This window comes from Belonocnema kinseyi, chromosome 9 (assembly GCF_010883055.1).
Source record: "Belonocnema kinseyi isolate 2016_QV_RU_SX_M_011 chromosome 9, B_treatae_v1, whole genome shotgun sequence".
In the NCBI taxonomy this organism is placed as follows: domain Eukaryota; kingdom Metazoa; phylum Arthropoda; class Insecta; order Hymenoptera; family Cynipidae; genus Belonocnema; species Belonocnema kinseyi.
In genome coordinates this window covers 103,271,929-103,281,924 of record NC_046665.1, presented here as the reverse complement: position 1 = coordinate 103,281,924, position 9,996 = coordinate 103,271,929, and the positions used below count along the sequence as shown (strand labels likewise).

The 9,996-nt window shown below is 31.3% G+C and overlaps 1 protein-coding gene across 1 annotated transcript; it reads left to right on the top strand.

The window, feature by feature from the left end:
* The first annotated feature begins 2,854 nt into the window (after positions 1–2,854).
* LOC117180667 (esterase FE4-like) lies at positions 2,855–9,347 on the top strand. The gene is made up of 8 exons (XM_033373157.1): positions 2,855–3,042; positions 7,238–7,397; positions 7,679–8,003; positions 8,087–8,302; positions 8,381–8,452; positions 8,568–8,737; positions 8,809–8,979; positions 9,054–9,347. The coding sequence occupies exons 1-8, from the start codon at positions 2,855–2,857 to the stop codon at positions 9,345–9,347; spliced, it is 1,596 nt and encodes a 531-aa protein (XP_033229048.1).
* The last annotated feature ends 649 nt before the right edge of the window (positions 9,348–9,996 follow it).

Genomic DNA, 9,996 nt, shown 5'->3' with positions numbered 1-9,996 from the left:
CTCGTAAATAGGAGGAAATAAAAAGTTAGGTAATTATTATTATAACTTAACTGCTTATTAACATCTGTTTCACGCAAATAACGACCGACAAAATGATCTTGATAGGTGACTTACAGTTTGTAGACGACACTTCACGTTGCACGGGATGAGAAAAAACAGTGTCTAAATGATGCTTTTCCCCTAGATTCTCCGAATGAACCTGTGTGGCTCAAATTTGTTGCAACTCTATTGAACACCGATTTCGGTGTACATTGGAGGATCGGCGATTTTCTGTGATATTAGGTATTTTTCGGGTGATCTCATACAAAGTACACCATTGTCAAATACAAAAATACTAAAGTCCCTTCTAAAGTAACTTTCGGGTAAATTCAATCATGGTTGTCAGTGTGCGAAAACTGTCGCACAGTAACAAGTGACACTTTAATAAGAGTTAACAATTTTTAAATATTCGTGCCAAACTATAATTGATTGTCATTTATATTATACAAAAGCCATTGCGGTTCATATTATTTGGATTTTTTTTGTTATCATGAAAAATAATTTGAACCTTCAAAAGTGCGATTTCTAAACTCCGTAATAAAGATTCTACAGATACAATAACAACAAACTTTAAAAAATCTTTAAAGTGACTTATTTTCTATTGTAAGTAGGCTGTTATCAGTTATGAAAATTATTCGCGGTAATAATTTTTTTGCTAATTATATACTAAGATAGGATTTTGAAAGAAACCGAATATTTGAGATTTGTATAAAGTGATTTTTTGTCAAATGGATGTTTGTAAATCTTGATGTTTTCAGGCGTTCTACATATTTGAATAAATAGGGATTTCAGAAATATTGGATTCCATTGCCAAAATTATGTATATCCCACACAGGAAATCTCGATATCCTTGGAATATTCCACGGATATCCTGGGAGATTTTTGGGACTTTTTTCAGGATATCCCATATCCTGCCAAGATATCTTAGGGATATTCAAGGGATATATTTTTGTTGTGAGGGCGAACTCAAGGAATTCTCGCAATTCACGAAATTCATGAAATGTACGGAATTCATGACATTTGAGGAAATCACGGAACTTACGGAATTCGAGGGATTTATTAAATTCATGGAATTCACGGAATGAATTAAAGTCACGCAATTAATGGAATTCATGGAATTCACGGAATTTACGGAATTCTCTTGATTTATGGAATTTACGGAATTCTCTTGATTTATGGAATTTACGCAATTGTTTGTAATTACGAAATTTTAAGGGATTTACGAAATTTGCCAAATTCACGGAATTCATGGAATTCACGAAAATTGTGGAGTTTAAAGAATTCATGGGATTCATGGAATTTCTGCGGAATTTAGAAAATTCATGCAACTGGCATGATTGAGCGAAATCATGGAATTCAAGGAATTCATGGGAATAAAAAAAATCGCTTAAATCACGGTATTCACTGGATTTGTGGCATTCAGGGAATTCGTACAATTTATTTGAATGATGGAATTCATGCAATTCATACAATATATTTAATTTATGGAATTTCGTGAACTCCATGACTTTCGTGAATTCGGTGGTTTCCCTGAATTTGTTGAATTACTTAAATTCTTTAATTCCGTCAATTTCGTGACTTCCATGAATCTCGTGAATTCGGGCAATTTCGAAAATTTCATTAACTCCGTGAATTCCATGAGTTCCGAGAATTTCATAGATTCTGTGAATTTTTTAAACTCCATGAATTCGGTAAATTCCATTAATACCGTGAATTCCATGAAATATATAACTTCCGTCAATTCCATGAATACCGTAAAGTCCATGGATTACTTGAATTTTAATAATTCTTTCAATTTCATACATTCAGTGTATTCCCTGAATTGTTTAGAACTCGTAGATTCTTTGGGTTCAGTCAATTTTGCCATTTCTTTGGTTTCCGTGAATTCCTTGCATTTCTAAATTGCGCGAATTCCGTGAACTCAATTAATTGCGTGAGTTCCGTGAATTCCACGAATTTTGTTAATTTTTTCAATTCGATGAATTCCGTACATTCTTTAATTCCCGTAGATTTTTTGAATTATGTTAATTCCATTAATTCCTTAAATTTCCTTATTACCATGCATTATTTGAATCTCGTGAATTCCTTGAATTCCATGAATGTCTTGAATTTTGTGAAATTAATAACTTCCGCGAATTATATGAATTCCGTCTCCAGGAATTCCATGAATTTTATGAAATCCGTGAATGCCGGTCGTTATATAAATTCGGTGAATTCCTTGAAACCCGTAATTTCTTTTTTTTGCGTGGAAGTGTCCTGAGAAATGATTTACATTTTTTTCTAATTTTTCGCTTCAACAGGTGTCGAGATATGCAGCAGCAAGTATGATACAGAAGTGTTACTGGCTAGTGGACTAGTATTGTAAAATTCCTATACATGTAAGGTACCATACCAATGCCAGCATTAGAAATGTACAACATAATGTATTGTAGCGTTACCTTACGTTTCGGAAATAAACTTCCGAAACATGTAGTAGAAGTTTCCAACGGACATTTTTAACAGTATAGATAAAACTAGTTTTAACTGATTTCGGGTATAAACGGTAGCATATGTTCTCCTATGCGTAACACATTCTGAATAAAATTATTAGATTCTAATTCTAACGAGTGGAATACCTTTGAGGTCAAAACATAGGTAAAAATTCAATACATTAGATTATCGTGAATTGTGTGTAAAACTTTGCTTATAATAGAAAAATGAATTAATCAATCAACAACATCAACATCTGACTTTATTCAAGTTTTCTTTATATGCTGATACGCTCTCAGTTGAGACTTGTTTTCATTTTAATCGTCGTGCGTATAACAATACCATTATGAAAAATCTGTTCATAAAATTTCTGCTAACTATTAACGTTTTTCGCGTCCGTTTGGGCTATTCATTTAATCGAGTGCGAATTAGCGATGGAGTTCTCCAAGGTTTAAGACACACAACAAGAAATGGAAAAACTATATCAAGTTTTTTGTCAATTCCTTATGCTCAACCTCCCGTAGGAAATTTAAGGTAAGAAAAACTTTGACAAATTCTGCTATAATTCAATAAATTATTTAAAAGATATATATTTTTTGTTGTATAAAGATGGAATTTTGTTTGGCTTGATATATGAAAGTAGATTTATGTAATATGATCAGCTGCGTGCGCGGCACTCAAGTTTGAGCGCGCCTCTGACGCGCAACTGTTGGTTCTTGCGCTTCGCGTTCGCAAATATATTTATTTCGAGCTTCACCCTGATTAATTTCAAACAATTATTGATGACAAATATAAAAAAAAATATCTGGATTTTTTTTAGTGCAAAATTTTTGCCGAATCATCATTTATCGTATCTTGCATAGTTGGAACGTCAAATGGAATTGTTGAGGTTTCATTGCTTTTTATGCTGTCAAAATTTAAATTTTCGATTTTCAAGAATACTGAAAAGATTGTTATGAGAATCTTGTGAGGCATTCGAAAATCAAAATTTATTTTTTTGTTGTTATTTTTCTTATCGTGCGTTATTTGGTTTAAAATTTTCATTTTCGTTTGTTTTCCTTAATTTTATAAGTCCTATAACCTTGGTGTTTTTTCTAACAGAAAAGCTTATCAGCAGAAATTGTTTTTTTTTGAGTAATACGAATAACCGTAAAGAGAACGTTTGAATTAAAGGCAAAAGTGGTCACAACATTTTTCGAAATGCTCTGACTTTTTGGGTTTTCATCCAAAATGGCTGGCTAACGAATTCGACCTAATCTAATCTGCCAGTTCTTTCGAAAGTTATCGTGCTAATGAACTGAAAATCTACAGACATACATACATTTGTAAAAACCTGTTTTTCAAATTCAGGTGGTCTCAAAACGTGGTCTCGAATCATCATGACGCACGATTTTATTCATTATTGGATTATACCAAAAATGTGATAGTTCCGAAGTTCAAATGAAAGCAATGTATGAATAATTAAAAGTGGATTCTTATAATTTGCTGCAGATAAAATCAAATTTTTCAAGTTTTTCATTTTGAAAAAAAAGCTGATTATCTTCTTTTTCCTTAACATTTTTTTAACAATATGTCTAGACTTTTAGGGTCTATCCATAAATTACGTAATAGCTTTTGAGGGGGGAAGGTGTTCGGAAAAAAGTTACGATCTGCTAAAGACTGGAGGGGGGGGGGGGGGGGGGTAAATCGATACCCTTACGTAATATTTTTAATAAATCAAGCATTGAAATTTAAAAAAAGATAAAGAAAAAAACTTTTTTCTCCTGAAAAAAAAGAAAATAATTTTCCTTCTTGGACAAAGATCAAAAAGAGGAAAGAAAAATGAGATCTTTTGTCAGAATGTTTCTTTCCTCTTTTTTATTTTTGTCCAAGGAGGAAAATTATTTTATTTTCTTTTTTAGGAAAAAATAGTTTTTCTCTATATTTTTCCAAATTGCAATAGGAAAATTGTATGGTGGCCATCCAAATTTGGTCGCTAAATTCTTGGTTTTATTTTTAGGAATCCTGCACATTAATTTTGATTATTGTACGTTGTCAATGATTTAAAATCTTTATCTCTTTGGAATTAATTAAAAATCTGTGTAAAATAATTTAAATCTTTCTACAATCAATGCAATCTTTGTGGAAACTTTGAAATTAAAAAAAAATTGCGAAATATTGGAAATTTTTGTTCAATCTTGAAAATCTATTTCGAATCTTTTTGAAATAATAGAAGCCTTTGTAAAATTATATTTGTGAAATCTTCTAAATCTATCTAAAATCTTTACAAAATATTAAAAATCTTTGTAAAATCTTTGAAATCTTTGCGAAATATTTGAAATATTTTTTTAATATTCGGCAATATATGTAAAATGTTTGAGAAATCTTTGAGAAATGATTGAAGTTTTTATGAATTCTCTAAAAGTCTTTGTAAAATCTTGGAAATCTTTGTTAAATCAATGAATTCCTTGTTTAATCGTTGAAATCCATCTGAAATCTTTGTGAAATATTTAGAAAATCCTTGTAAAATCGTTGTGAAATCGTTGTGAAATAGTTGTGAAATCGTTGTGAATTCTTTAAAAATTGTACGAAATATTTGAAACCTTTGAAATCTTTGAAAATTCATTGAAATCATTGTAAAATCATTAGGAAATCATTGAAATCTTTGTTCAATCTTTGAAATATATCTGAAATCTTAGTAAAGTCTTTATGAAGTCTTCGTGAAATCTGTGTGGGTTCTTTGAATAATATTTGTTAATTCTATAACATTTTTTGCGAAATATTTAAAATATTTGGAAAATAATTTCAATCTTTTTGAAATCTTTATAAAATCTTTGTGAAATCATTAAAATCTTCAGTAAATAATTCAAGTCTTCTTGAAATATTTGAAATTATTGGGGAATCATGTAAATCTTGTTGAAATCTTTGTTCAATATTTGAAATCTGTCTAAAATATCTTTGAACGTCTTCGTGAAATCTTTCCATTTTATCTAAAATCTTAAAAAAATATTTAAAATCTTTGGGAAGTCATTATGAGGTTTTTGGTATTTTTACGAATTTTGTAAAAATCTTTGCGATTTTTTTTTCATCCTTGTAAGTCATTGGGAAATTATTAAAATCTTTGTTAAATCTTTAAAATCTATCCAAAATCTTTGAAAAATATTTAATATCTTTGTGAAATTATTGAAATCTGTGTTTAGTGTTTGAAATCACTCAAATACATGGGAAATATTTGAAAATATTTGCGAAATATTTGGAATCTTTGTGAAAACTTTTTTCAATTTTTGTTCAATATTTGAAATCTATTTAAAATATTTGTGAAATAAAAAATGTTTTCGTGAAATCTTTGCAGTTTATCTGAAATCTTTACAAAGTATATGACATCTTTGGGAAAACATTGTAAGCTTTTTGAAATTTTCGTGAATTCTCTAAAGATCTTCGCGAAATATTCTTAATCATGGTGACTCATTAGGAAATAATTGAATTCTTTGTTTAATCTTTGAAATCTATCGAGAATCTTTTGTGAAATAAAAAACGTCTTTTTGAAATCTTTGAAATTTATCTGAAATCTTTTAAATCTTTGTAAAATCACTGAAATCTTTGAAATATTTAAAATCCATCGGAAAATCTTTGAAATCTTTATGAAGTAATTGAAACGATTGTGAATCACTTAAAAATATTTCTGAAATATTGGAAACATTTTTTAAATATTCGGTAATATTTGCGCAATTATTGAAATCTTTGTGAAATTGTTGGAAAACGATTGAAGTCTGTAAAGTTGTTTAAATCTATCAATAACTTTGTGAAACATTATAAGTCTTTATAAAATCTTTTAAATGAATCCGAAATCTTTGCGAAATATTTTAAATCGTAACAAAATCTTTAAAAAAGTATTTTAGCCTTTCTCATATCTTCGTGAAATCTTTTAAATCTATCCGAAATATTTTCGAAATATTTTTAAAGTCAAAAAAGGGGAAACAACTTGAAGTTTTGTACTGAAATGCTGGTTTAGAAAATTCATCAAATCTTCGAAAAATTCTTGTAATCTTTGTCAAATTTTTTTAATCCATCTGAAATCTTTACGAAACCTGTGAAATCCTTAGGTAATCATTGAAATCTTTGTACAATTCTTGAACACTTAGTAAAATCTTAGGCAATGTGGATTTTATACCTTTATTTATTATTTATTATTCATGTGAAAATTTTAGATGGTATATTTTATTATACTATGTTTAAATTGTACCATTCGATTTTATAAGTCAATGCATCTGCCTCTACCCCTCTAAAAAATGCTCTACCGCTTTTGGATGACGGATTAAACTGAGAGTAAAAATATCTAACTCAACCTGAAACCACGAATGGTAATTCAGATGTCCTGGGTTGAAAGTAACTAAATTGAATTTCTGAAGACAGTTGAAAAGATTTACAAATTAACGTAACATAACCCGTAGGGGTTGAGGAGGGGGGCATACCATTCTGTTGCAACTTGCTATATGGTGGTTGGAAGGGGTAAAAATGGGGAAAACATTGGTTACGTAATTTGCGGATGGCCCCTTACCGAAAATATTTGTGCTACGCTCACCGAATTTCGATTATTTTACCACCCTGCTTCTCTAGTTTCACAACACTCAATGAAAATATTGTTTCTACGATAATCGAATTTCGGTGAAACTAAGAACTGCAGTTTTGAATTTTTTTCTGTAAAATGTCTAAAAAATAAAAGATACATTTTTTGTTACTAAAATTGCAGATTTAGAAATCCCATTCCTTGCAAACCATGGACTGGTGTACGAATGGCAGATACAGATGCTGAACAATGCCCTCAACAAGAAGGAATGAATGTTGTTGGGAAAGAGGATTGTCTCTACTTGAACGTTTATACACCAAACCAAAAATTGGGTTTGGGAGAGGTAAATTATTTTCCACATTTTAAAATATTGTAAAAGAATAAAACGCTTTCAATTTACTATGTTTAATTTAATATCTGTATCATTATTTTGAATAGAATTTTGTAAACATTGTGGGCCATGAAAGATATTATAATTGATAAATACATGCTTTTGAATTATAATGCTTTTGAAACAGTGAATATAAATTAAAATTAAATTTGAATTTGGTAGATTAAAAATTGTTAATAAATCGGAACAAATTATTGGTAAAGTTAATATTCTGATAGAAAATCTTTTTTTAGCACCTGTTACCAGTGATGGTGTGGATTCATGGTGGAGCTTTCAATTCCGGTAATAGCAGTTCCACTGGATATGGTCCAGATTATCTTTTAGACGAAGATGTAGTTTTCGTCTCTCTAAACTACCGATTAGGGATACTAGGGTTCCTTAGTACTGGAGATTTAGAAGCTCCGGGAAATTTTGGATTAAAGGATCAAGTTTTGGCACTAAAATGGGTTCAGAAAAATATTCGCGCTTTTGGTGGGAATCCAGAAAGAGTCACCATTTTTGGTCAAAGTGCCGGTGCCATCAGCGTTGGTCTTCATTTACTTTCTGACGCTAGTAATGGTAATTTTAAAAATTATAATAAAGACTTCTTTAATACAAAAAGAAATTTTTAATGTACGTTCCAAAATTAACATTTTAAACAGGTCTTTTTCAGCAGGCCATAATGCAAAGTGGAAGTGTACTGGTACCTTGGGGCTATCAGAATCGCAGCCAGTATGAATCGCACGTAAAAGACCTTGCATTTGTTCATCTTTGTCCAACTTTTAATTCCAAATCCATCGTGGAGTGTCTGCGAACTAAAAGCATTGAGGAATTACTAGACTTCAGATCCATACTTATCGCGAACACTAAAAGAATTGGTCAGTTGATTTGGACACCCACAAACGAACCTGAATCGGAAAATGCATTTTTAACAGACTCTCCTGAAAATTTAATAGCAAATAATAAAATGAAAGATCTGCCATTCATCACTGGTTGTGTTGGAAATGAAGCTGAAATTTTGACAGAAGGTAACTTTCTCGGGTTTCGTAACCTTGGACAAAAACTCTTCGTTTAGGCTTTTGCCTCCTACTTGTTAAGTATTACTTGAGAATTGTAATAATAAAGATTTATATTTTTTTCTAGCTTTGTACTCAACCCAAATTTTGTACAACTTTGTGGAAATCAGTTTAAAGAATCTTATGGATTATTTTATTGGGTATTATTTAAAGCCCCATAATGTAACACAACTAAGGGAAGAAATGATAGGTTATTATTTCAAAGGATTAGGTATCAATGATACTCTTAGCGAAAAGGTTTGCAACCAAGGAGATTTCAGTTTCTTAAATTAGTTTTAATTGACTTCATTATTTTTCTCTGTTAATAGGTGGGCGAAGCTGTCAAAGGAGCTTTTGATAACTCAAACTTCATTTTAGGAACAATAATGAAGTTTTTCACTAGACATTCTCTAAATTTTGGCTCGTTGGCAGAATTATTGCAGGAAATTAAGAATCATAATTTGAAAGTAGAGAAAAAGGCTTCTGAACATCAAGAAAAGGTTTGTTGATTACAATTTCAATACTTTTTTATGTTTTGTTAAAAAATAATCTTTGTATATTTTTTGCGTGGCAGTTTATGGAAGGACTGACCTGGCTCGTCAATGATGCTTTCTTCTTTTATCCGCAAGTAAAATTTCTTGAGAATAGAGCAAAGATCGCTAAAAGCCCATTTTATTTCTACATTTTCGACTATCAAGGGGAAGTTGTCTCAGCTCAAAATAATGGAATTTTGAAATTCACGGGTCACAATGAGGATCTTTTTTATTTATTTCCCCTCAAATATGAGCGAATGCAAGCTATTGGAGCAGATGGATATGTCGTTGATGTAATCCTGGACATGTGGACATCCTTTGCAAGAAATGGGTAATTCATCATCATAATTTCAAATTGACGGATCTGGCCTTGATCTGGATTTATATATCCAGACGAGGAGGTGGGTTGGGGGGGGGGGGGGGGGGGGGGGGGGGGGGGGGGGGGGGGGGTGATTGTGCGCAAAAATAAGCAAAAAAAGTCCCCGAAATTTCGTTGGTCCGATGCTTATTTTGGGCACAACAGAGGGTACAAGTTATATGTACGTGTGAGCAGGTATGGCGTCCGCACGCTGTCTTAAATATTGCACTTGTCGTTAAAATTTAATAATTTTATATTGTGATTAAAAATGTTCTATTATAATAAAAAATAATTATTACAGCCTCTTAAGTTAAGGCGTGTTCCTTGGATAATTTTTTAGTCGATAAGCGACGTGAATGTGAAGTTTAATTGTTTTGTTTAAAACGGGTTTTCTATTTGATGAAACTCTAACTCTATCGGACGGTGTGATGGCCATCGCTTCGTTCATCGCTTCAGTGGGAAACTGCTTGTTTGAGACAACGCGCGCGCCAAACATGTTCGTATGTAAATACAACTTGTACCTTCTGTTCTGCCCAGAAAACACATCGACCAAAAAAATTTTGGAGGTTTTTTGGCTTATTTTTTGTGCACAACTCCCCTACACAATTAACAAGAGTTCTCGCAGG

What these genes read in the sequence shown, in the direction of transcription:
- LOC117180667 (XM_033373157.1), top strand. Translation starts at nt 2,855, where the DNA reads ATGAAAAATCTGTTCATAAAATTTCTGCTAACTATTAACGTTTTTCGC. An exon ending in CCTCCCGTAGGAAATTTAAG is followed by an intron (nt 3,043 to 7,237) that starts GTAAGAAAAACT and finishes CTAAAATTGCAG; the next exon opens with ATTTAGAAATCCCATTCCTT. An exon ending in CGCGAACACTAAAAGAATTG is followed by an intron (nt 8,303 to 8,380) that starts GTCAGTTGATTT and finishes AAAATTTAATAG; the next exon opens with CAAATAATAAAATGAAAGAT.